Source organism: Heterocephalus glaber, unplaced genomic scaffold (genome assembly GCF_053883595.1).
Source record: "Heterocephalus glaber isolate CG9 unplaced genomic scaffold, H.glaber_assembly_v1.0 deba00001442, whole genome shotgun sequence".
Taxonomy (NCBI): domain Eukaryota; kingdom Metazoa; phylum Chordata; class Mammalia; order Rodentia; family Bathyergidae; genus Heterocephalus; species Heterocephalus glaber.
The window spans coordinates 35,081,325-35,108,437 of record NW_028258296.1 but is presented as its reverse complement, the minus strand read 5'-3'; the positions used below and the strand labels follow the sequence as shown (position 1 = coordinate 35,108,437).

The window sequence follows — 27,113 nt, the reverse complement described above, 5'->3', positions numbered from 1 at the left end:
CTATAACAATTACATGCTAGATATTAACTTAGAACTAATGTTACCTTCTCCCATAAAGAAAATAATTGTGGGCTGGGGATTTAGCTCAGTGGTTCTTGTGCCTGCCTTGCAAGTGCAAGGTCCTGAGTTCAATCCCCGGTACCAAAAGAAAATAATCGTGCCAAATTTTTTTAATTAAAAGTGTGCTGTAAAAATCTTTTGGTTGTTATATTCTATATCTTATAAATTTGTTTCCCACTTGGTGATGGTAGGAGGAAAATGTAACTATCATGGCCGTGATTTCTCTTTGTTCAGTTCACAGTGAAACTGTGTAACTGACCACAATTGAATACAAGAAAAACTGAATTTTTTGTGCTTCTATTTATCTTCTTCTTCCTCTTTTTTAGGCTTATGATTTCTGATGTTTCAATCCACAATCAGCTGCTGCGAGGCAGAAACACCATGGTGGAAGAGTATGACCATCACCAAGAGGCATCTTTTTCTGAGAATATCACTGTTTCTTGAATTACCAAGCTGAAGGTCAACAAAACCTTAGAAGATAGAAGGTATCAGGAGGGAAATACAAAGGCAAAGATTTATCTGACTTCTTAGGTGATTAACTTTGACTATCCCTTTATTGGTCTTTTGATAAATAGTTCGACTTTAACGTAAAAAGTTCTTGAAGTTGCATTTAGGAGAATACGAAGTAGGGAAAAATTAAGTGTGAACTAGAAAGCTCAAAAAACAAATTTATAAGATATAGGATATAATAACCAAAAGATTTTTCCAGCACACTTCAAGACATCGCAGCCAGGGGCAAGGACTTTTTCCCTCTTCTACTCACTAAAACTTTCTTCTTTTATTTTTTCAGACAGGGTCTTGCTATGTAGTTCGGGCTGGCCTTCAAATCACTCTGTAGCCAATACTAGGCTCAAACTCAAAGCAATCCTCCTACCTCAGCCTCCTGAGTGCTGGGATTACAGGCATGTGCTACCATGCCTCGTTGATAAAGCTCTTATAAACAACTAAAAAAAAAACCTGAACACAATATAAAAATGTGGGCCGGGGATTTAGCTCAGTGGTTTCACTGCCTGCTGTGCAAGCGCAAGGACCTGAGTTTGATTCTTGATATCAAAAAAAAAAAAAAATGTGCTAATACATAAAATGATGTTTCATCAAATACAAAAGAACAAAACATTTTAAACTTAAGTAATTTTTTTGTTTGTTTTTGAGACAGGGTCTTGCTATGTAGTTCAGGCTGGCCCTGAGCTCACTGTGTAGCCCAGGCTGGCCCTGAACTCACAACAATCCTCCTGCCTTAGCCTCTCAAGTATTGGGATTACAGATGTGTGCCCCAGCTTAGTTTAACTAATATTTAAAATGAGATGCTAATTTAAAGTATTTTATATTTACTAATTTAATTAGTAATAACAATTATGATCACTGACTATGTGTTAAATTGTTCTAAGTGTTTTCCATAAATAATTACAACTTTCCATGAGAGGCACTATAGTTATCTCTATTAAGTAACTTCTTGTTATGGTTTAGATCTAGAATGTCCTCCTAAAGGGTCAGCTCTTCAGAGGTGGGCCTTTTGGAAGGTGACTGGATTATGGGGGCACAGTACTCATCAGAGGATTAACCCTCTTAAGAGTTTAAAGCCGAATGTGTTAAGAGGTAGGGTGTGAATGGAAGAGGTGGGTTACTAGGGACATAACCTGCAAGGGTATATCTCCCTCTCCAGCCCCTCCTCCTTTTGCTCTCTGCTTCCTGGCTGTTCTGAGTTGGGCACCTTTTCCTATGCCATGTTCTTCTATTTGGTAATTCTGCTAACCTGTTTCTGTCTTGGAGCCAGCTTGCCAGGGAGTGTAACTGTTAACCAATATAAACCTCTCATCCTTTACGGTGTCAATGTTGAGTATTTTGTCCCAAGGATGAGAAAAGTGACTAAGACAGATTTTGATACTAGAGAGGTGGAGTCATTGCTGTGGCTGTACCTAATCATGTGGTTTAGAAGCCTTTGGATGCGGTTCACAGAAGTATGGGAAGGTTTGGAGATGCTAGCTAAAGAAGCCCTAAGATACTGTAAACTGAGCTGATTGGTGTGCAGAAGACTATAATGTTGGTAGAAATTAAGACAAAAAAGGTTAGGCTCAAGACATTGAAGCTGGGAGCAAGGGCTCCTTTGGCAATTGGACTAGAGACCATGTGTGTTATATTCTGACAGAAAATTTGTCTCTGCTTATGTCCCGAGACTTTCTAGGGGAGGGAGATTAGAGCAATGGACTAATTAATCTGGTGAAGGAAATTTCAAGGCAGCCTAAAGTTCAGGGTGTGGCATGTTTACTGGTGGCAGCTTTTAGCCCGATCTACAGAAGAAATTAAGGCCAAAAAGCTGAGGTGAAAAGTTTTTAGCTTCCCGAGAAAGGAAGTTCCTGTAAGGTTGGGGCAAAGGACAGCACAGTTGATGAAAAAATTTGCCTTATAAAGAAGCCAAATACTTTGTATCAGCACAATCAGAAAGATGACTTGAAAGAATCTCAAGAGTCAGCAAGACCTCACCCTTCATAGCTCAAGGCACAAAAACAGTAAAGCTTTTATTTTTGAAGAGATCATCTGTGTTTGCTGCTCACAACGGGCAACCTATGGAACTGATTCTCTGGGATGCCTTTCATAGTGCTCAGCCATTCAGGCATTCAGCGGCCTCTATAACCATGATCCAAAGGGGCCTGCCTATTGCTCTAGCAAGCAGTAGACTTTGGCACCATTCACATGCAGAAATATAGACTGCAAGAGTTGTAGGGTGAGTGAAGCTTCCACCAGATTTCAAGAGGCTTGGGCAGTTAGGCAATTTGCTACTGAGATGGCAATGTGAGAAGCTGTAAGAGTGAAGCCAAAAGTGTAGTGGATCCCTCAGAAAGTTGGTGATGTCAGAAATGTGGAATGTCTGCTAAGAGAAGCCAGAAGTAGCAGAATCATTCCAAGAAAGAAGTTATGAGGGCTGCAACCAGTAATGTTAAAGGGGCAAAGCCACCCAAACCAGTTGGAGTTCACATCTCACAACTTGCTCCAGGTGCTGGATATGGAGCTACAAAATTTAATGCTTGCCCTGCTGGATTTCTGTCTTGTTTTGGTACCTTTCCTTTTTATCCCTTTATTTCTTCCTTTTGGAATGGGAATCTTTACACTATACCATTGTATGTTGATAACTTTTCTTTTTTGATTTTTAGAGGGGCTCACAGCCAAGAGTTTGCCTTGAGTCTCAAAGGAGATTTTGGACTTGGACTTTTCAGCAATACTGAAACTGTTAAAACTTTGGCGACTTTCAGAGATGGACTAAATGCCTTTTGCATAAAGAGATGGACATAAGTCTTTTGGACATAGGGGTGGAATGATATAGTTTAGATCTGGAATGTCCTTTGAAAGGCTCATGTGTTCAAGGAACTGAAGAGTTCAGAGCTGAATGTGCTGTTAGGAGGTGAAGTCTGAGGAGAAGAAGTAGGTCACTGGGGGTGTATGATCTGGAAGGGTGTATCTCCTTTCCCAGCTCCTCTCTTGTTCTCTGCTTCCTGTTGCCATGAGTTAAGCACCTTTTCCTTCACCATCCTTTTTCTGTCTTGGAGGTAAGTGAACAGGGACTGTAACTGTAAGCCAAAATAACCCCCTTCTCCTTTAAGTTGTGGGTGTTGGGTATTTTGTCCCAGCAACAAGGAAAAGTGACTAAGACACTTGTCCATGGTCTTACTTCTTAAATCTTATAAGGGTCTGAAATAGTATTTAAACCCAGGTAGTCTGGTTCTATACTTCATGCTCTTAAATATTACATTTCGGTGGTACTTTGGGTCACAAATGCGTATGTTTACAAACAATCTGGCTTGCAAACAGAACTGTTTGCCAACATTTATTTTCATTTGCAAACTCTGCATTGGGTAATAAACACAATCATAGCCATCTTTCCCACACAAACACAAATGTGGCTATCTTTTCCAGAATCACAGAACAAATTAAGTTTGTGAACCAATCACTGTATAATAATATATATTCAGTATTTGTAAGTGTGGGCACTCTTACATAGATCTGAAGAAACTCAATACAATCCTTCTGGAGGGGACTTGGTAGTATGAGTCAAAAGCTTCATATATACATGATATAGTATAATTCCAAAATTCCATTTCTGGAATTTCATCCTAGTACTACCAAACAAGTATCAAGCATGTATCAAGCATTTACATGTATCAAGAATTTACATGTATCAAGCATTTACTATGTACCAGATATTGTGTTAGTTGCTTTATATATGTTATCCATTTAATCTTTACAAAATTTAAAAGGTAGGTAGTAGTATAAGCCTGATTTCCAAGTTGGAAACTGAGATGAAGAAAGTTCTAAATAAATTGCCCATGATCATATTGGCCATGATGAAGCTGAAGTTAAACCTAGGCTGAAACTTCAAAACCCATATTCTTCAGTGCTAGGTGGTACCACACAATAAGGGAATAATTAAGGATTTATTAAGAGATGAATGTACCATGGCATTCATAATAAGGAATAATTAGAAGCACTCTAGATGTCCAAGGAATGAAAAATGATTAAATTAATTACAACACAGCCATATAATAAAATATGTTGACACTTTAAAAAAATGATGGAGCTAGGCATGGTGGCAGGAGCCAGGCATGGTGGCGGGAGCCAAACTTGGTGGTGGGAGCTGGGCATGGTGGTACATGCTTGTAGTCCCAGAACTCAGGAGGCTGAGACAGGAAGATTGCCATAAGTTCGAGGCCTGCCTGGGCTACACAGTGAGTTCAAGACCACCCTAAACTACACACCAAGACCCTGTCTCAAACAAACAAACAAACAAACAGATGTGCTAAGGGGTATGGTGTATGCAACTCTCAAATAATTCAGAAAAACTGTATGTGTGTATATAATATGTGTATGTGTTTGTGTGTGCATATGCAGGCTTATATATATCTAAATCTCAGAGAAAAAAGTGCACAGCATGAGAAAGTGCACATGTGAATACACCCACAAATGATAAAGCAACAGGGAAAAATGTTGACAATAATGGATGCTAGTCTTTTGACCACACTGAGCAGCAAAGATAAAGAGGATCCTCAAAACTGCTTAAATCATAAAAGTCAGAAAAATAAATTAACTAAAAAAACCCTGCTTAAATCAGGTGAGTGGTAACTCACCAATCCTTTAAGTGGCAAATTTCTACAAAATAAGGCATACTTACGAAGCAAATGGGATTTTTAAAATAGGATCTGAGTTGACAACAGGAAGGCTCCCAGATTTAAAGTGAGGACTAAACTGTGTCAGGTGGTTCCGAAGAATTCCAACAGCAACTTGTGCATGTGGATCAAGACTAACTCTGAATAACATTAATAAAAGGTTGTTAATTTTTAAGAGTAATTTATTCAAAATTAACAAGATATGCAAACTATTTTAAATATAAGTCAACAGTTTGAACTCTAATTAACATACCTGAATATAATAACACTTCCTGGAGACAAGTTTTCAAATTCTATTTCTTGAATATATTCATTGGGCCCCTTTGTGGCAATTCCAGCTTGTTTAACAATTTTACTTTCATTGAGCTTAAAAAAAAGGTATAAAATCCATTCAATAAGTTTAATGTCCTTAAAGTATTGCATATATTAAAAAGATGAGAGCCCTAAATACCTGAATATGTTCTCTAATTTCTACTGTGATATTTGGCATTCCATTGATTGAATGCTCATCCTTTCTATAAGGTTGTGTACTTCTCTCAATGGTTCTAGCTTCAAGAACAACTTCTTCAATTTTGCCTAGAAACATATAACATTAAGATTATTCCTAATATACATTCAAAACTTAAATAAGAACACCATTAAGCATACTAAAGAATATTAAAAATTGAATACTAACCAAACAAAATATGAAACATAGTAAAAATCACAATTTTATAGACCGACAAACAGAAATGCTTTATGAATGATCAGTGACCAAAAAATGAGATAATATTGTACAGTGACTGAGTTCTGTAAAGGCAGCTATGGCTGCCGAGAGTGTATGTAGCTCAGTGGTAAGAGCATGTGCTTAGCAAATGAGAGGTTGTGGGTTCAATCTCCAGCACAAAAAATATAAAACAAACAGAAAACTACAAACATTAGCAAAGATCAGACAAGATTATTGAATATAAATTTTTGAATAGTTGAAATAGTGACTATTTAACCCTAAAACTACTGAGGTTGATAATTTTTAAGAATTGCAATTACGTATATTTAGCAACTAGCAACAAATATAAAATGTTTTTTATGGGAATCTTCATTCAGTAAGTCAACAAACTTGGAAGTTGCTGCTTGTACAAGAGCAAGGTATGCTGTAATATACTATCTATAATAGTAAGGAAATATACACATGTAGCAAAAAAGAAAGCAACAATAAGGATATATCTCAGGGACATACTTTATAATTAATTTTTGTTGTTTTTGAGACAGTGTCTCCCTATGTAGTTCAGGATAGCCTTGAACTCACTATGTAATGCAGGCTGGCCCTGAACTCATGGCAATCCTCCTGCCTCTGCCTCCCGAGTGCTGAGATTATAGGTGTGCACCACCACCACACCTGGCCATATTTTATAATTAGGTGTCAAAGGAGAGCTATAACTATGATTGCTATATGTTTAGAAGAGAGAGAGAGATCATTGAGTTCTTATAGGCTTCTGAAAGGAGGAAGAACTTTAGTCCTTGAAGGAGATAAACATTTTATATACAAGTACAAGTAAGATTACTTGGGGAACAGAGAAAATATCTATTCGGTTGAAATAGTAGACTAGCACAGGGCTAAGATGGTTATGAAGATGGGTTATGAAGAGTCTTAAGTATTAAGACTATTTTCCATTTGTGTTTACATAAATAATGCACACTTAAACACACATGTATACATGTGTACACATACGTATATACAGAAATATTTATACAGCATAAAAGACAAAAAAATACATGTCTACTATATACGTATAAGTAAAAGGAATATGTATATTAAGATGTAAACAAAAATATTTTAAACACTGAAAATTTAACATCTGAGACTATTTCTGTTCAGATTTTATCCCAGGAAGTAAAAATATAATCTAAAATTTCCAATTCCTCATCTCAATGACATTCTTACTTGTACTGTTACATAATATATGACAATTCAATATAACATTATACTACCTGTATAATTTAATATATAGTTACAATAACATTTTTAGATTGCATACCAGGGATGCACATTTGAGGCACTTCCTTGCTGTAAAATGAAGTTTTGGGATTTCTGAAAGCAGTTCTAGATACAGCCACAACAGACTGATGAATACTAGGTGAATGTCTTGTTACTGCCACTATGTCTTCATCAACTTGATCTACATATACCTGAGAAAGGGAAAGAGCAACTAAATTGTACTCCAAGTCTTTTTCTACAAACCTTCAGAAAGAAATTTAGAGGATTCAGTTTCTTGCCTGAATAAAACCCTTGGCTCCAAGCTCTTGATGAAGTTTATTAATAGCACACCTGGCTGCAATAATTCCACTTTGGAAATTAACATCACCCATATTTGATGGCAATGCTCCAGGATTCCACTTAGTGTAAAACCGTTCTTCAGAAACAACTGATATCTGGGGAAAGGTGAAATTTACTCATTTATATATTTTAATTACAATGAGAACTTTTGATAAAAATGCTCAAAGCTGGAAGCCATTGAATTTTAGAAAACTACATATAAACAAACCTGATGAGGCACTAATTCATCATAGCCTCGTGTACTTCCGCTAGCACAAGATGCCATAGAAACAACTGTGGTACTTGGAAGAGCATCATAGGCTGATCTATGCTAGAAAACAAAAACAAAGCAAAAGTTTACTTTCTTTCAAATGCAAAGTGCCATTCTATAGTATAATAAAATAAAAGGATAATTACATAAACACATTCTATGAGTACATTAATTTTTTTAAACAACAGAATATTCTAAAATACAGGTATTACAATCACTTATAAATCTAATATGTTATTCTGAAGACTGTGAAATTCTTGCTACAAATATCAGGACTAAATATTAAAACATTCATCAGAGAAAAATAGGTAAATACAAGAAATGGACTGATGCTTACCACAATAGGACATTCATTATCATGGGTGATATCCATAAACAGGGCATGTGCGATGGCTGGCATTAAAGGCCTCAAACAGGGCTGAACAAAGGATCCAACAGGTTCTCCACCATATCGGTAAACTAATCTGCCCTCTTCATGACTATTATATGCACTCATTGCCTCTGCAGAGTATTACAGAATATTTTAACAATCTCTATTACTCACGTCCAGGAAGAGGTTAGATTTCTTACCATGACTAATTTTTAAAACAAAGAATATATTAATATTATTAAAAACAATAAAAATATAAAAATTAGAATGCCTTTAAGCAATTAAACAACTGTCAATTAGTTTAAGTGAGCAAGGAAGTTCTCCTATAACTTAACAGCAGAAGTCACTCAAGTAGAAAGTATTTGTTTATTGAGAGGTTGGCTGTAAAAAAATCTATGGAAAAAAATCTAAAAATTATGTCTTAAATCCACGCAGGTGATAAAAAACAGATCTGCATATTTCAAACAACAAAAAAATGGTTTTGTTTGTGAGTTATAAGTTCATCCCACTGGTCTTTAATTTGAAATGAGGTAACTTACCTCAAAGTAGGTATTTTTTACTGATTAAAAGTTATATAAAAAACTTCATATAGACTATTTAAATAAACACTTAAAATGATTAAGCATTTCATATAAAGCTCTTAAATGCCTTTCAATCAACTTAAACAAAAGGTAAATTTTTAGATGGGAAATATACTTCAATCAGCCTACCTCTTATTAAGGAACTAATGCCCAGTCTAGTGACAAAGATATTGTCCAGATCTTCACTTCCTGTGAATAGTTCAGCTACTACATATAGATTGGGTTGTAATTTCCTAGCAGCATCCAACATGTACTGCAAGAAGCACAGTCACAAATTTAAAAGAAAGAGAAAAGCAAGATGGGTTGGAAGGGAGGAGGCAAGGCTAAGTGGGGATTTGACACAGGATGTATAGCAAGACAGAGTGGACATTCAAAAAGAATTTCCAAATAAATTTTGTTTCCACATGTAAGAAAACATCAAGCAGATCAATACACGGAGGAACAAGAGAATTTATATAGAGTAAAACAATTAAAAAGAAAGATTTTTCCAAAAGATATAGAGACACAAAGGAGAAAAAAAGGAAAAAGAAAAATGTTAGTGTCGTTAAAAAATGTAACCCACGACATTGCAAATCTGCCAATCTTTCCCATTTTTTGTTTATTTTTAATACCTCTAGTCAGTAGTCAGACTGTTAATTTCTGGCTGGTTGATTAAGCTTATCATTACTGATAAATTTTGTAGTGGTTAATAATTTAACAATTGCAAAGATTAGGTCTGACTAGCCAAACTGAAGCCTGCAGATGATAATAAACTCTTAAACTCTTAACATCTTACAATTTCTATTTGTACAATTGCTTTATGTTGGTGCTAGCTAGCTATCTAGCTGACAATCAAAAAGCCAATACTGGTTTATAATCAGAAATCAGATTAATTCCTATTTTTTTCATAATGTTTTCAAAAAAGTTAACAAAATACCTGAAATTTTAGCTAACAAGTAGAATCCTAGAGGATTCCGTGATTTTAAATTATGCAAATTAAGTGCTAATTTTCAGTTTTGCCATAATATCATAACAATGTTATGCATATATACGTAATTGTTATTGCTAAAGGCAAAACTTAAAAAAAAAACTCTGCCATTTTTGAAGCTAAACAATGTTCTACTAGTATAACTTATGTTTACTAAATCCCTCCAAATCAATTTTTCATCATAGGACTTGAAACATATACATTATAATTGTATGTAAAAATTATAGAAACAGATATTCTTCAAATAAGCACATATTTCCAAAGAATACCAAACTGTAAACTAGGAAGCTATCATACTTCTTAGGATGAAAATTTTAAGTGTTTATTTACAAAGCTGTATTAGGTAGGAGATAAATTATAAATATTAGCATTGTTCCCAAGTTGCTTTTCAAAGTCCAAAGATGAATACACAATAATTATTTATATTTTAAAATAAATAATGGGTAAGAATTGAGTCAATGTGGCTAAAACAAGTCTCAATGTGCCACAATATTAGAGTTTAAATAATCACTAATGGGCCTCCTTCAAGATGTTTCCAAGAGGTAGAAAAGGGCTGAGAGCATAGCTCAGTGGTAGAGGACTTGTCTCCCATGTTTAAAGCCCTGGGTTTGATCCCCAGAACCTCTTCCCCCTCAAATCACTATAATATGCAGTAAACTACTCAACTTTACATTTGCTACTAGTATATATTGAAAGGAACCTTAAAAGGCAAACATTTTTATCTATTACTAATAGGCGTCATAGTTTTGATATATCTGTATTACCAGAGACAAAATTATCAACCTCGCAAAATTAAAGTTTAAAAACTAACTTAAACTAACTAAATATTTTATGGCCCAGTTTTCCGTAACAACTGTATTCAAAGACTGTTGTACTTAGGTAAATTATGCAAAAGAGTTAAATTTTACCACCAAAACAATGCCAGAATCCAAATAGCACAATGAAACATGTATCTGCATAGCTGCTTAAGAAAAGCTATGAAAGAATGCTTTTATTATTGTTGTATCTATATTTTTTTAATATAGAAGAATTGCTTTTCTGTACCTCAGCTACATGAAGAGGTGTTGAGTGGCAGTTATCAAGACGTACACCCTGGAAATAAGTTGCAGTTATTTCAGTATATTTTTTCATGTGTGCCCAGAGGTAAGGACAATCTTCTGGTTTATTCCCATAGCGTAATTTCACACTGTCTCCCCAGCATATAAGTTCTCTCCTTAAGTAAACATCTGAACCTGTTAAGAAAAAAAGGCATGCTTTCAATGGTTCAAGAAATAGAATAAAAATAATTACCTCAAGGAAACACTGTCATTTTCACTTTATTTTTTTAATTGTTTATTATAGTTATGAGGGGTTGGTACACGTACATGACACATCTTAATTCTTTTACTTCCCCTTTCCCTTCCCTCCTTCCATCTCTAGAGCTTCCCATTTGTAAAAGACCTATTAAAGAAATACTGCCTTTTTTTTTTTTTTTTTTTGAGACAAGGTCTCCCTGTGTAGCTCAGGCTTGCCTTGAACTCACTAGGCCTAGGCTGGCCTCAAACTCATGACGATCCTCCTGCCTCAGCCTCCCAAGTGCTAGGATTATAGGTATGCACCACCACACCCAGCTAATACTGTCATTTTTAAAGTGAATTATTTCTACCACAAATGATATTTGGTTAAAATTATACCTAAAATGGTATGAGACAAAAATATAAAATTAATACAACATGAATTTGTATCTCATACTATTTTGCAAAAATTCTAGCTTACAGTTTGATCCCCAGTACCAAAAAAAAAAAAAAAAAAGAAACAAAAATTCTAGCTTATGATCTCTTCTAAAAAATGTGGGCTTAATTTCAAAAATTCAAGTTGCTTCTTAAGCAAAAACAGTAATAGTAATTATCACAGGCTCTTAAAAACCGTAGTTTTACCAGAAACATTTAAAGCTACATCTCTACCTTTCCATTCATTTTTGAGAATAGTTTACATTAAATCTGTGGTATATGGCAGAATGAATTTTTTCATTTAGAATGGCTAGAAAAGAGAGGGCAGATATACTTAAGCCCAAAGTTACATAGTTATATTTTTATAAGAACAGAAGAATTCTGATTTTAACTTTAATGTTACTAAATAAATTTTGGGTTCCGAAATGTTGAAAAGCACCCCCTGCAAAATGTTTCCTAACAATGAAACAGTAGGAGAAAAAAGATGCCAAGAGTAAATGAGGGGGAACCTAGAAACAATTATTTCTAGTTTGTCTTTCAAATACCTTAGAGCCAATGAGTGAAAATATCTATGACTATAACAGCTATGGTTTCAAACTTTTTAAAAGTATAATAAGTAATATTTTGCCCAAATAATAGCTTATATAGATTCACAAAATATAAATTAAATACACAAAAGCTCTTCTTTTGTTGGGGGGGTGGGGTTTGAGACAGGGTCTTGTTATATAGCCCAGGTTGGCCCCGAACTTGCAGCAATGCTCCTGCCTCAGGCTCCCAAGTGCTCGGAGTACAGGTGTGCACCACCAAGCCCAGCTCAAAAGGTATTCAGTTTGACGAAATGCAGGTAGGAAGGCAAGGCCAGAAAAGGATATGAATACCATCCTTCTTTTCTTCTCTGTCAAATATTAATTTATATCTTATACCTATTTTGCAAAATTCTAGCTTATAGTCTTTAAAATTTCAAAAATTTAAGTTGCTTCTTAAGGAAAAAGAGTAATAGTAACAGGTTCTTTAAAGCTATAGTTCTGCTCAAAATAGTTTTCTTTCTTGTTTCTCTCAAACTGATGTACCTCTGATACTTGTAGTGAAACAGTTGAAAAACTAGCCTCACTGGGGAAAGATCCCAGTAAAACAGACCATATCTTAAACTTTCCAAGAACTCTTCTTTCCCTATGCACAGAGAAGTCAAAAATGATGTACCTGGTTCAGCAAAGTTTCGAAGAGGATCATCTCCCATCACCCATCCATTATGTGCCATGAAAAAACAAGCTTTATTTGGGATGTGCATCATAGATTCTTCTGTGGATAAGCTCATTTCTTCAAATGGGAAAGTAAAATACCTAGAGATACAATGAAATATTAAATCCTAGAGAGAAATCCCTTAGAGAGAATTTGAATCTGCAATATTAAAAATTAAACTTTTTCACTGAGTAGAATAAAATTAGTTTGACACCATTTCCAGGATATAAAATTCAAATATGTAGGTAGATTTTTTGAGTTAATCTAGTAGGATTAGAAGAGTGAAGAGTTAAAATTGTACCATACATAGCTAACTTTTAAAATAATTTTTTAAATCTACTAAAATTACAGGAAAATTCCTTGAGATATTCCTGTTGGTTTGCAAACGCTTTTTATTATCTTCTAGTTGTCCATCTTATGTTGCATGTTAAAATAAAGTAAGGAGCTAGCTACTTGCTCGATTTGGTTAACACTGAATTATTACTAGTAACTGCTGTGGTCTGACTGTGTCCCCCAAAAGATAATGTGTTGGATCCTTAATTCCTTATGTATGGAGGTGGTGCCTTGTGATAAGATTTTGGACCCTGGGGGTGGAAACCTCGAGTGGATTAATGCCTTCCTTGAGTGAGTTCTCCCTCTCTGGGACTGGTTTAGCTATTACGAGAGTGGGTTTGTTGAGAGTGAGGGTGCTCCCTGTGTTCATCTCTGCTGTATGTGCTCTCTGCCCTACCACTTTCTGTCCCGAGTTGATGCAGCATAAAGCCCTTTCCAGAAGCTGAGAAGAGGCCATCAGTATGCTTCTAAGACTTCCCAGGCTCCAGAACCCTGAACCAAAATAAACCTGTTTCAGGGCCGGGGATTTAGCTCAGTGGTTGCACTGCCTCCCTCACAAGCACAAGGACTAGAGTTCAATCCCCGGTACCAAAAAAAAAAAAAAAAAATTGAGACAAAATAAACCTGTTTCTCTATAAAATGTTCCAATCTCAGGCATTCTCTATTCCAATGACAGAAAAGACATCTACTATGCAGTCCTCCAGAAACATTAGTGTAAATAATATTTATAAGTTGGTTCAGAGTGAGATAATATTTTTAACTAAAGATTTGCCTAACAAAATTAATAATAAGGGGCCAGGGATTTAGCTCAGTGGTTCCGCCGCCTGCCTTGCAAGCAGAAGGTCCTCAGTTCGATCCCCGGTACCAAAAAAAGAAAAAAAAAATTAATAGTAAGTATACTTGTGCATTAAATCTTCTACTTCAATTTAAGAAATGTCCTGAAATCACACCTTAAAAGAAACATTTATATTAACTTGCAATATTGAATACAATTTTCAAATGAGAAGAAAACAAAAATGGAATACCTGGTAACTAAGGGATGCTTTCTAGTGACAGGACCTAGTTTAGGACCATGGCCAGCCATTCGTTCATAAAACACATTTCCCAAAAGGCAATTAACTGCCTAGAAAATATTAAGTTATGTTATATCATTATTAACAACAAAAAAACAGTATTAAGTCTCAAAGAGAAATAACAGTTTAAAAATAAGTAAGACCTGTTCCTGATGGTAGTGTATGAGCTGATGCTTCTCTGAATTCAATTCCTCAATTCTCTTATGAAACCAATTACAGCATTCTTCAATTGCGGCTGGTCCACTGCTAGAGCAGACAGAGTAATACAAAGTTATTTAGTGGTTTTATAAAACCTACATTTAAAAACTTTCTAACAAGGGTCATAGAATCCTTAAATATGATCATCAGGATCTTAATTATGGCTGAAAAACTATTGCAACTGTAAAAATTTTTACATACATGCATAGAAACATGACCTGGAACACAGATGAAGTGGGAAGGTGTCATGTGCTGAAGCAGTAGAATTACGAAGCATTACTTCACTTCATTTCCTGTGAAGTGTTTTAATCAGTATGAAAGTCATACTAGCCAAAAAGGTATACATGTAATATTTTTCATTTCACAGGACTTATAACATACTTATGTGGTATGAAAGTTGCCAGTGCAATGTTCATATCGACAGTACAGCCATGCCGTCTGTATTCAGAATCCTGAATAATCTTAAGATGTTGTTCTGGATCAGACTTGGTTACTCTTCTATTTTCTAAAAGAAAGAAAAAATTATATCTTAAATGAAAATATCCACAAGAAGATTATTGTCACTGGCTTTAAGTGTGCAGTCTATTATTACTTTTATAGAAAATAAAACCTTATTTTACAAGCATCCTTCATGCTTCTCCTTTTTTTTTTTTTTTGGTTTTCTGAGACAGTGTCTTGCTATAATAGTCCAGGCTGGCCTTGACCTCTCACTACATAGCCCAGAGCGGCCTGAAACTCTCAGTGATCACTCTGCCTCAGCCTCCTGAATGTTGGTCAAGGCATTATACAAAAAGAAACAAAATATCATTATAAAAGGAAAACATAGGGATTCCTTCAGTTTAATCCTAATCCTACTTTGCTGCCTCAGTCAGAATTCATTTATTCATGTTTTACACTATTAACGACTTTGGGAGTAAGTGCTTTCTTCTCAGGTACATACTACCAAATATTTTAACCTCAGGAGTTGTTTCCTCAGAGATTGCTTCTGTTTCTAAAATAAGTCTTATCAACAACCTGTCTTTCTTTGCATTCTCTGAAAGAAGCACATAGCTTTGTTTTTATGTATTATTTTCTGTTTTCAACTACAACCATATCATTTACATAATAATAAGATAAAAAGGAAATATATGGTTTTGGGGGGAATTCTCATTCTTTTTCTGGAACTTGTTTCTAATAAATAAGGCAATGATGCAGGACTGTCTCCACTGGAAGTGATTTTATATTAAAAAATTAATTCATATTTGGCTTAAATGACAGATAATTTGAAAAAGCTTATAAAAACACAAAGTAAAATAGATTCTTAAAATTCAATTTTTAAAATCTGGAGAAGTATATAAAAACTGCCAAGAAATGTTTGAAAAAGAGATAAATCTGTACCATCAGTGTCAAGTAATAGTTTTTAGTACTGGTAAAATCAAAGACAGATTGCTGGAAGAACACAGAAAATAGACCAATGTATATTTAGTATATAACTATATACTGTACCATAAAGTATTATGGTGGTACTTCAAATCAGTATAAAGAATGAATTATCAATTCAACATCATTTTTGAATAAACACAGTTAAATACCTCCTTTATATGATTTAAATGTATTAAATATAGAAACATATAATAAGATTATTAGAAGAAAATATAAAATATTGATAGGTATTTTCTAAGTATGATGTGAAATCAGAAGCCCTAAGAGACTGATGACATTAAAAAAAATACCAGAAAAAATAGAAGTTAGGATGAGGGATTTAGCTCAGTGGTGCCGCTGCCTGCCTCACAAGTGCAAGGCCCTGAGTTTGATCCAGAGTTTAAAAAAAAAAAAGAAACAGGAGTTAAATGATTAATGGTATAATAGGAAAATATATTTGGGGCCTATATAAGAAGGAAATATTAGTAATAATATATCAATATGAAAGAGGCAAATGGTTCAATAGAAAAATGAAGAACATTAATAATCAATCAATGCAAGAAACAACCAACCAGCTTCCATGTGAAAAGATTTAATAATCAAAGATATAAATTAAAATAAGATATGCTTTGTCTGACAAAGATTTTAAAGATTGTTTCTAATGTTTGTGAGGGTATTTCTTATAACATAAGCTTGAGTACTGCTTATAATAATGTAAGCTGGTATAATGCCTTATAAAAAGCAATCTGATAATATCTATTATATTTAAAATTTATTCTACAGATTTACATAGCAAGTAAACATAACATACGCAAGATATATTTTCTGCAGCACTGCTTACAAGTTCTATTAGGGCAAGGATTTTGTTATGTTCATCACTGAATCTTCATGCCTGAAAAATGTCTAACACAAAGCTGATTGTTTAATAAATATACACTGACTGGGTATAGTGGTGCATGCCTGTAATCCCAGCACTCAGGAAGCTGCGGCAGGAAGATCACTGTGAGTTTGAGGCCAACCTGGGCTACACAGCGAGTTCAAGGGCAGCCAGAACTACATAGGGAGAACCTGTCTCAAAAAAACAAAACAAATAAACAAACAAACATACATACCCTGAATGAATAATAATGAAAAAACTGGAAATAACCTACCAAAATGAATAAATAAATTTATGCATTTTAAAACAGTATATAGCAATACACTTATTACATAGGGGGGTAAAAGAAATAATCAGCTGTAATAAATTCATACTGTCAACCAAAAGAAAAAGCTAAACAGTTTCCGCTCTAGTCTTATTTGTGTGTAGAAAACAGATATAAATATAAAGCCATGTATGTATATAATTTATAGTTATTGAAAATAAAGAATTTCTTTGAAAAAGTCTGAAAAAAAATACAGAAAGCATCAATTCGTAGTTCCCTCTAAGAAGTGAATTTCAGGAGAGGGAAGTCACATATCATATTTAACACTAGGGACTGAATCCAGGCTACACTCCCAGCCGGAACAGGGTCTCACTAAGACTTGGTCAGTTGCCCAGGCTGGGCTTGACATTGTGATCCTCTTGCCTCAGCCTCTCAGAGTGCTGGGATTACAGGCTTGTGCCACCACACCTGGCTTGCTATTTATCTTTATGATGAATATACATTATTGCATATACACATTACAGCTTAAATACACCAGAGAAGATAAATACACCAGGGAAGATAGAGGCTCTTTCATAAAATAAAACATGAAAGAAAGCTAATATAAAAATTCCTATATTTAGGGTATGACACAATCATAAAAGTTGATGCTGAATCTGACTAAGCTTCCTGAATCTCAAGACAATTCTACTTCAAAGGCATTATTTCTGGGTCCTACTTTAAATCTGTTTTCAAGATCTAGAAGGAAACTTCTTAAGAGCCTCCAAAGATTCTCAACACTAGGCTGTCCTACACTAATAAGATACTTTCATTATAATCCTTTCTAATTTGTCTCTTAACGCTAATTTCTCTTTGAGTACAGTTTTTCCTATCTTACTTTGTTGGGGGTGCATTGATTAACTTCTTGATTAATTATGTCCATAACTAAAGGTGGGTTTTTTTGTTGGTTTTGTTTTTTGAAACAGTTTCGCTATGTAGTTCAGGCTGGCCTTGAATTCACTACAGCATCCAGGCTGGTCCGGGCTGGTCCAGGCTGGTCTCAAACTCGAAGCAATCCTCCTGCTTCAGCCTCCTGAGTGCTGGGATTAGAGGCATTCACTACCATGCCTGGCTCTTTATCTTTTCTTACAAACTATCATCTGGCTTTAGTGTCACTAGTGGTTAGGTGGCCATTGTGATGGGCACCATCAGCTGAAGGCTCCTCCTCACTGGTTAAGATTCTTACTACAGATGGCAGAAAACTATCACATCTCTGATTCAAGGCCTGTTTCAAGCCTTTCTCGACTGAAGTAACATGCTCTACCTCTCATTCATATTTTTATGCTCTACCTCTCATTCAACTATAATCTGAGCATTCTGCTATAGAACCAGCAGTAAGATACAGTTCCCAAGGGAAACAATTACATTACACATTATTATGACACAGTTTAGATGTCTCTGCTCTCAGATTCCAGAAATATAGCTTTATAGCATCAAAAATAACCCAAATATTATATAAGTAAAACAGATTTAATTATAATGTTAACCAAAAGAAAAATTATAAATCACATAGGAATAATATTACATTTCTTTAAATTGATAGGGATGACCTGATTTATGTCCTTTACCTTGTGTGAGAAGTCTTCTAAATTCCTCAACTGCTTTGTGTTCATCTACTTGGAAAAATTCCCACAGCTTAATCTTCGGATAAATATCCTCCCAAATTACTTTTCGAATGCACTACAAAATTTTAATAGTGAAAAAAAAGTATGAATATGAATCTTTTTGCCAAATACTGGTTAGAATGTTAAAACACATAATTTTTTTGTTTTTGATTTTGTTTTTGGAGTCAGGGTTTTCCTCTGTAATTTGGGCTGGCCTTGAACTCTCTATATAGCCCTGGGCTGCCCTCAAACTCACAGTGATCCTCCTGCCTCAGCCTCCTGATTACAGGCATGTGCCACCACACCCAGCTTCAAATACATATTATAAATAATTTTCAACCAGATATTTAATTTTTACTTTAGAAATGTTGTTAACTCTAATTTGGTGTGATGGTTCTCTACACATACTTACATTCATGTGGTGATCATTTTCAATCAAAGCAGGGATTCCCTTTTCTCTGAATTTCCCTTCTGCAACCTCACAGGAGAAATGCCAGAATGCTCTGTCTAAAACCCAGGCAGGCTTTAAGTGCGGAGAGTTCACAAGATTATATGCAGATTCTGGATGTTCCTGGATCCATTTACTGTTAGCAGCTTAAAGAGAAAGGAAACACATATTTTGTGATTAAAGTGAATATTTTATAATTAAAGAAAATACCTGTGCTAAGCTTAAAAGTAAAAGAAAACATTGACATCTACCACTAATTTCCTTCTGCCTTAGACATTAGTATTTTATGATACTATCATATAAAATTTTCTTTGTATGATATCCTATAATCTATTTCACCATACTATTTTAAATTTTAATTCTGCTTAGAAAATTCTAATGGCTTGCTTCCAATATTTGGCTATTATGAATTGTGCTATCAACAAATTAGTAATAAAGAAAACCTGGTATTTATACACAATGGAGTACTATCTACTATAAAGAAAAATAAATGAGTCATTTGTAGACACACATGCACCTTGAGACCATAATGTTAAGTGAAATAAATTGGGCACACAAGCTTAAATATTGGATGATTTCTCTTATATGAAAAACCCAAAATATAAGGAGTGAAATAAAAGGATAATAGGAAGTAGGGAGATGGAGCTTTTTCAAATGGGAAGGGGATCAAGAGATGAAGGGAAAGGGAGAGAAGAGAAGGAAAGAGGATGAAAAAAGAATGAAGGTGTTTTACGTACAGGTACTAACTCCACACATGGAATGTAAACATTATGTACTGCAAACATGTACTGATTAAAAAAAAAAAAAAGAAAATCCTGATTGAAGAAAAATCAGTTATCTCATGGGTAATCTCTTTGCATAGTAATCATGAGGGTTAATAAAATACGGGCTTAGATAAGACAGATAAAAGTGAGGCTAAGAAGTTTCTAAAAGAAATATACTGAAGGAATAAGGATGTGGTTTGTATCTTTTTATCCATTTGCATCAGTAAGTTCAGAAGCAGAATCAGGAGTTTGGAAAGATGCCAATTATTAAAGATAACTTACAACATTATAAAGATTTTTTTTAAATGGAGAAGACTCATACACAATTTGCCTGATATCCATCCACCCATCACCCATCCACTCATCTATCATCTATCTGTATATCTGTGTTTTTATTTTGGAGACAGGGTCTCACTTTGTAGTTCAGACTGGCCTTGAACTCACTATGTAGCCCAGGCTGGCCTCAAACTTCAGCGTCCTGAGTGCTGGGATCACAGGCATGCGCCACCACACCTGGCAAGCTTGTATGATTTTTAAATGGGCTAATGCCCCCTGAATTCACACTAAAGAGAAGAGTGGTTAGTGAAATAATAAGGAATAGCAATCACTGCATACATACCACATGCTGGGAATTGTTCTAAACAGTTACATGCACTAATTTTTTTTTTTTTTTTGATACCGGGGATCAAACTCGGGACCTTGTGCTTGAAAGGCAGGCGGCGTAACCACTGAGCTAAATCCCCAGCCCTACATGCACTAATTTATGATTCCTCATTTCCTACCATTTGATAGAGAATATACTATTATGTTCGTTAATAGATGAAGAACTGAGGCATAGAAAGTAACTCAGCCAAAGTCAGACAGCCAGGAATTAACTTGAGCAATTCTCTCTTCAGAATTTGGAATCATAACCTCTTTGCTCTGTTGCTGAGATGAATGTGTTTATGTCTCATTTACTCAGCTGAATGCTCTTACAGATTTTTAGAATCATTATTATTTCTATTTCTGTATTTAGTAAACTATTCATATAGTATTTATTTATGCCCACAATAAACACTTAGATGAAGAAGGTTTTGTAAAGAATACAGATCGTACAATAAGAGTTAAATTGATAATTTTCAAAGTTTGCATCAAGATGCTGTTCCTCTGGGTGTGGTGGCACACACCTATAATCCCAGCACCCAGGAGGCTGAGGCAGGAGGATGGATGAGTTCGAGGCCAGCCTGGGCTACATAGTGAGTTGAAGGCCAGCCTGAACTACATAGTGAGACACTGTTTCAAAAAACAAAAACAAAACAAACAAATAAAGATGCTATTTTTTAGATTCATCATCACATTCACTGAAATTCAAGGTATTTGTTAAAAAGATAAAATGTAGCAATGGTTATATTTAGTTAGAATTTTCACTTACTGGGCTAGAGGCAGGGCCCAGTGATGGAGTACTTGTCTAATACATGCAAGATCCTGAGTTCACATACATACATACGTATATATGAATGCTATGAATAAATGCTAAGGCTCCCCACTGCCCTTTTCTTTTGAGGAGTTTAGCTATGAGACCCAGGCTGGTCTTCAACCACTAGGTTCTTCCAAATAGCTAAGTATCATGCCTGGTTCTACTCTAATTTTTTTTTATAGTATTGAGGACTGAACCCAGGGCCCTGTGCATAGTAGGATGTGCTCTACCAGCCCTTTCAGTGCAGGGTCTTGCTAAGATGCTCTGGCTGCCCCCGAGCTTTCGATCTTCATGCCTCAGCCTCCCCAGTGGCTGGGATAATAGGTGTGTGCCACCATATCCTGACATGCTGATTTTTTTAATGGTAAAGTCCTGAAATGGTCTCTTCTCAAACAAATTAAGTATCAAATGAAGTAATTCAAAGCATTAAACAAGGAAGGTATGTATCCTTTTTTAAATTCTACATGAAAGAGGAATGAAACTCCTGACTGTGTTTTAACATACCAAAATTAAGGACCCGAGTTCGATCCTCAGTACCAAAAACACCCCAAAAAAACAAAAACACACCAAAATTAAAAATTAATCACAGGTGGGGCCAGGGATGGTGCTGCTGTCTACCTTGCAAGCGCAAGGTCCTGAGTTCAATCTCCAGTACCAAAAAAAAAAAAGTAATGATAATAAAAATTAATCACACACTTCTGGAGTAAAGGACTCAAAAAACACTGTTCCCAATTTAACTGGTAAAAATCATTAAAAAAACAATCACTTAATGTCTCTGGAAGGGCATTTAGCACACTGAGAAAAACTTACCCAAAATAATAACAGCAAGAATCTGTGGCATTTGTCAAGACTGGGTTTTCAAAATATGAGAAGAGGAAATAATATGGAAACAAGGTCTTTGCAAATAGGGAAGGGTGGAGGGGGTGAAGGAAGGGCAAGGGAAGGGGAAAAAAAATAAGAACCAAGAGACTCATGTAATGGTACAAGATCCCAATGATGAATGTAACTGTATTTTATACCGAAAATGTACCAATAAAGTTAATGGGGAAAATAAAAAAAGTAAAATAAAACTAAAATTTAAATTTAAAATAATAAAAAAAAAAAGACTGGGTTTTCAGTGTCCATGGTCTGTTACCCTGGGCTAGGACATCTAGCCACGAGTGGGTGAGAAAGGGAGCTGCCCACCTGGCAACAGAGCTTCTGTGACATGGGGTAGGGGAATGAAAGGCAGCCTGACCCTCTCGGGGTGAAGTTGCACCCCCAAATGGGAGCTGGGGGAGAAGGCTACAGCATCTGGGATACAGCACCTGGGAGACAACAATTGAGCTCATGGACAGGATAAGGGAGCAGATTTCTGTTTAAATGAGAGACTTGCTGCTCTTACCACAATCTAGTAGATTTTCTAGTTTCTCCATATGCCAAACATTTCTCTGGGGATTTTAAATGATTTTAAAAAAAAATTTTTTTTTATTGGTACCAGAGATTGAACTCGGGACCTTGTGCTTGCGAGGCAGGCAGCGGAACCACTGAGCTAAATCCCTGGCCTTTAAATGATTATTTTAAAATAATTTTCATCAATTATGGTTGTTTCACTGGGTAGAGGATGTGTGGAGCCCTCCTGCTGTAATTCTGGAAGTGGATCCCCCTGAACAGTAACTTTTTAAATGCAATCCTGTTTCACAGAAGGGACATTATGATTTGCAACAGTTTCCAAGGGAGCTGTGACAAAATTTACTTCTTTTACATGCACAGAATCTCTCAAATGCTTCAGAAATACTGTCTGTGGCAAAAACTGCTATTGTACTTCAATTTTCATTCTTTCTTCCTTTAGTAATGAAACTCTCAAGGTTCAGCTGTACACATGGCTGGCAAATCAAAGACTTCACTGCAAGTCTTCTTTAAAAGTACATGGAATAAGAGACAAAATCTGACCTGATGCAATGTGAGCAGAACCTTGGGTGGAATATGATACAGAAGCCAGAGAAACCATATTTGATTAAAAGTTGGAAGCAAAGTGATGGAGATGGCAGAGCAACATGAGAGAAAGAATCTGATTCCCTAATGCCATGGAGCTACTATTTTAGTCCTAGCATGCTTACCTACTCTTTCATAAGAGATAAATACAATTTCAATCTTAAACCACTACAGTTTTCTCTCTGATATAGCTGGCTAAGCTGTAATCTAATTCTATACTTTGTAACTAAGAAAATGTCACTATGTTGATTAACTCAATGTGAATAATATTACAGATGTCTAAGTAATTATGAATACTGTCAGTATTTCAAGTGACAAATACTGAGTTGTTGAGTTACAGTTTTCACTATGGACACTGAATCCTGATTTGCATTATTATTATTTACAAATCCAGATTTGCCTTTTTTTGGTACCGGAGATCGAACTCAGGTCCTTGTGCTTGCGCAGCAGGTGGCGAAACCACTGAGCTAAATCCCTGGCCCCAAGATTTGCCATTATTACTGGATATTATTGTCTGTGATAGTTACTGATTGGGTCAACTTGAATAAGAAACACCCAATTAAATTGGATAGTTGCAGGTATGGCTGAAGGGATTTATTGAAGACAGAAGCCCCATCCTGGGTGTGAGTGGCACAAACCAATAGGCTTGTAGCCTGAAAGGAATAGAAGGGAAAGAAAGGAAGGCTCGCTTCTGTTTCTTCAGAGGAGCTCCAGTCTTCACCGGAGTCATCATCTCCTGGCTTCCAGCACAGGCTCTTCAGCCTTCCATCATGGACCCTTTGGCTTCCTGCTATGGACTCACACGGGACACTACAGCAAGCTCCAGGCCTTTGTCGGGACCCTTCAGATCTCCAGCGTGCAGACAGACCTTTTGCACTCTTCCACATCTGACTCTGTGTGTGGCCACTATAAGTCAATCTTGTAAATTTTTATATATTTGTATATCTTGCTTTAAGTCCGTTTCTTTAGTAAGCATTAACTGATAGTGTCTATATTAACAAACCAGATCTATAATCTTTAAGCATTTTCATATTTTTATGGTTTCTTGAAAAATATGAAACAATAATGATTTCATTTAAATTTTTACACTATTCACAATTCCTGTTCTTTACATACGTGTCAGTAGTGTCCACTCTTCTACACTGTGGCACACACAGAAGATAATATTTGTAATGTACACTGGATTAAACTTCAAAATCATGGCTAGAGGCTTCACCAGATCAGGCTCAGCTGCTCTGATGGGTAAAGGGAACAATTATTCCTTGAGGATCATCAGTTGGGAAAATTTTACATATTTTATAGGATTCTATATAATTAAGGTTATCTTGGGAACCAGAATGTGCTAACTTTATAGTCTTTTTTTTGGTGCTCCTTTAACAAGTAAAATATATAACTTTGAAAGCTAACCAGTGATTTTCTCTACAATAACAGAAGTCATTCATATATGCTACAGGACTAGAACTTCTGGTATATATATTTTATTATGGAAAGTATTAATACTCTAATTTGAAATATGTGATTATGTCCCTTCTACAATCACTCTATTTTTATAATCATCACATAAAAAGTACTTATATATCAACTATATTTTCAACTAATATTGGTTCCTTTAAAAGAAAAAAGTGACGGCCAGGAATTTAGCTCAGTGGCACCATGCCTGCATGCAACCCCAAGGTCCTGAGTTCAATCCCCGGTACCAAAAAAACCAAAACAAAACATTAGGGCTGGGGATTTAGTTCAGTGGTTCTGGTGCCTGCCTCATAAGCCCAAGGTCCTGAGTTCGATCCCCAGTACCAAAAAATAAAAAAAGAAATAAAAAAAGAAAAAAGAAAGTGACACTATACAAAATGAACTGTTAAATTGAAAAACATTCAATCACCATTTGTTTCTTTAAAATGCATCTTATATAAGGGATGGGGATGTAGCTCAATAGTATAGTGCAAATGTGTGTGTGTGTGTGTATGTATCAGTGAATAAAATAATTAGAATTTAACATTCTCATCAAAATTAATGAAGGTTGGGCCAGGGATTTAGTTTTGTGGTTCCGGTGCGTGCCGTGCAAGGTCCTGAGTTCAATCTCCAGTACCAAAAAAAAAAAATTTAATTAAGGTCATACCAGTATGATTGTAGACAACATCTGTAATACAAAGAACATTCCATTCTTTCTTCAGTTTTTCCATTAGTTGTCCAACATCATGCCAGTTATACTTTCTATTAGGTCTTGAAAAGTCAGGATTTAATTCTAACTGATCAGCAAGGGAGTAGCATGACCTAGATAGTCCAAGCTTCTGCAGTGGGGTGAAGTGAATCATGTTGTACCCTGTAAAGCAAGAAAACAAGGACTACTGTAAGAAAAAAAGTGACTAACCTAAAACTAAGCAAAATATAAATGTAAACTTTCTTAAGTAATTATAAATAAGAAGGCAACCATGCTACTAGAAAAGGCGTCTAAGACATAGGTTTGATTTCCACTTGTATACACTGCTTAAATCATTTAGTGAGATCAGTGGTCTCATTTACAAGATACGGATAAGGAGATAATATATATAAAAAAATTACACATAATGCTTAATTATTATTAGCTGTTTAGTTTTTATTTGTTGGATATAAGATAACATTTCCCATGCAAGTATATCAATATACACTTTTTTCTACTTCCAATATTCTACAATACTTGTATTCACAGAACTTAGTTATGTCAGTGAACTTTTCATTTCTTTCTTCACACTATATTCAACTTGAAGGTAGAAAATGAACATTATTATAATAGTTTACCATTAATTTTCATATTTGAAAACAAATCCTTTCAAATGATAATATGTCATTTTAGCAGAGTTCCATCAATTATTAAATTAAACCATATAACTTGCCATTTTTTTGGTACCAGGGATCAAACTCAGGACCTTGCACTTGTGAGGCAGGCAGCAGAACCACTGAGCTAAATCCCCGGCCTTAACTTGCCATTTTTATAGATTAAATGTGGTCAAGTATAAAAAATTTCATACAGTTTATCTATATTACTAAATATATTAAGAAACAAAATTAAAAGAAAAACACAACTTTTGAAAACTGTATTAGAGGATAATTACATTGATTTCTTTTTCAAAAAAAGGAAAAAATAAAGGAAGCTGACATTACCTGATTCTTTTGCAACCCTAAGTCTACTTTCCCATTCATCAAAAGGTCCTAAACACTTAGCTAAAAATGTCTGGAGAGTAACACAGTCCAAGGGTAACACGTGATTATCAGCACCAACTCGTAAAATAGGATCCACGACTATGTAACCTCCACCACTCTTCTCATTTCTAAGAGAAAAAAACAAAACAAAAACTTTCCAATTAGTGACAGGGAAAAACATCCTTTTCTAATAGTGTGACTCTAGGAGGTTAATTGTCTCATTTTAAAATGTATTTGTTTCTAAGCACAAAAAATCATTTACAAAGGTGCAACAAAAAATAATGGAAGCTGCTTTTACTCAACTACTACAAGATTACATGACACAACAGGTTTAATGAAAAATAAATGTGCCAAATCCCATCAGTAATAGCAAGGGGTCTCAACTAAATAGCATCCTATAATCATGTTGCAGGAAAAGACTACCTTAAAAATTTATATTTGACTCTAAAATGGACCATATAGTAACTTCCTAGAAATTGAAGAATCATATTCTTTTTGCATTTCAAGAAAGCACTGAAAAAAAACTGCACTGCCACTGTTTATACGGTAACTTCAGGTCATAAAATAAATTAACTTTTTTTTCCTGAACACATAACACCTAACTTACCCTTGAAGGAAGTAATACTGAAATGATCCAGACTGCTGCAGATTAAGTTTACAGTATTTATCAGAATCATCTTCTCTTTTCGTTGGGTTTTCCCAATCCAGGGAACGGAATTTTTCTCGATTAAATATTTCTCCAGGAAATGGGTAATTTGTATATACAGTAACTGCTTTTCCTTGTAAAGTTGGGCCTAATCGGAACTGTAGTTCAAACCCTAAACAAAAAAGCATATTTTAATAAAATCAGTGTAGGAC

The 27,113-nt window shown here is 35.2% G+C and overlaps 1 protein-coding gene across 4 annotated transcripts in view; it reads right to left on the bottom strand.

Moving 5' to 3' along the window:
- The window catches only part of Agl (amylo-alpha-1,6-glucosidase and 4-alpha-glucanotransferase), a 101,805-nt gene that overhangs the window by 63,454 nt on the left and 11,238 nt on the right, over positions 1–27,113 (bottom strand). For 3 of the 4 annotated variants that reach the window (XM_004869110.4, XM_004869111.4, XM_004869112.4), the window contains exons 3-20: positions 26,863–27,073; positions 26,217–26,383; positions 25,195–25,398; positions 18,849–19,030; positions 18,401–18,512; positions 14,632–14,755; positions 14,196–14,298; positions 14,005–14,102; positions 12,608–12,747; positions 10,743–10,930; positions 8,861–8,984; positions 8,118–8,281; positions 7,739–7,840; positions 7,470–7,625; positions 7,232–7,382; positions 5,668–5,792; positions 5,470–5,582; positions 5,222–5,356 (exon numbers count right to left, since the gene is read on the bottom strand). In XM_004869110.4, the coding sequence (XP_004869167.1) occupies positions 5,222–5,356; positions 5,470–5,582; positions 5,668–5,792; positions 7,232–7,382; positions 7,470–7,625; positions 7,739–7,840; positions 8,118–8,281; positions 8,861–8,984; positions 10,743–10,930; positions 12,608–12,747; positions 14,005–14,102; positions 14,196–14,298; positions 14,632–14,755; positions 18,401–18,512; positions 18,849–19,030; positions 25,195–25,398; positions 26,217–26,383; positions 26,863–27,073 (2,599 nt within the window). The remainder of the gene's footprint in view (positions 1–5,221; positions 5,357–5,469; positions 5,583–5,667; positions 5,793–7,231; positions 7,383–7,469; positions 7,626–7,738; positions 7,841–8,117; positions 8,282–8,860; positions 8,985–10,742; positions 10,931–12,607; positions 12,748–14,004; positions 14,103–14,195; positions 14,299–14,631; positions 14,756–18,400; positions 18,513–18,848; positions 19,031–25,194; positions 25,399–26,216; positions 26,384–26,862; positions 27,074–27,113) is intronic. The other variant, XM_004869113.4, reaches the window with a different exon arrangement.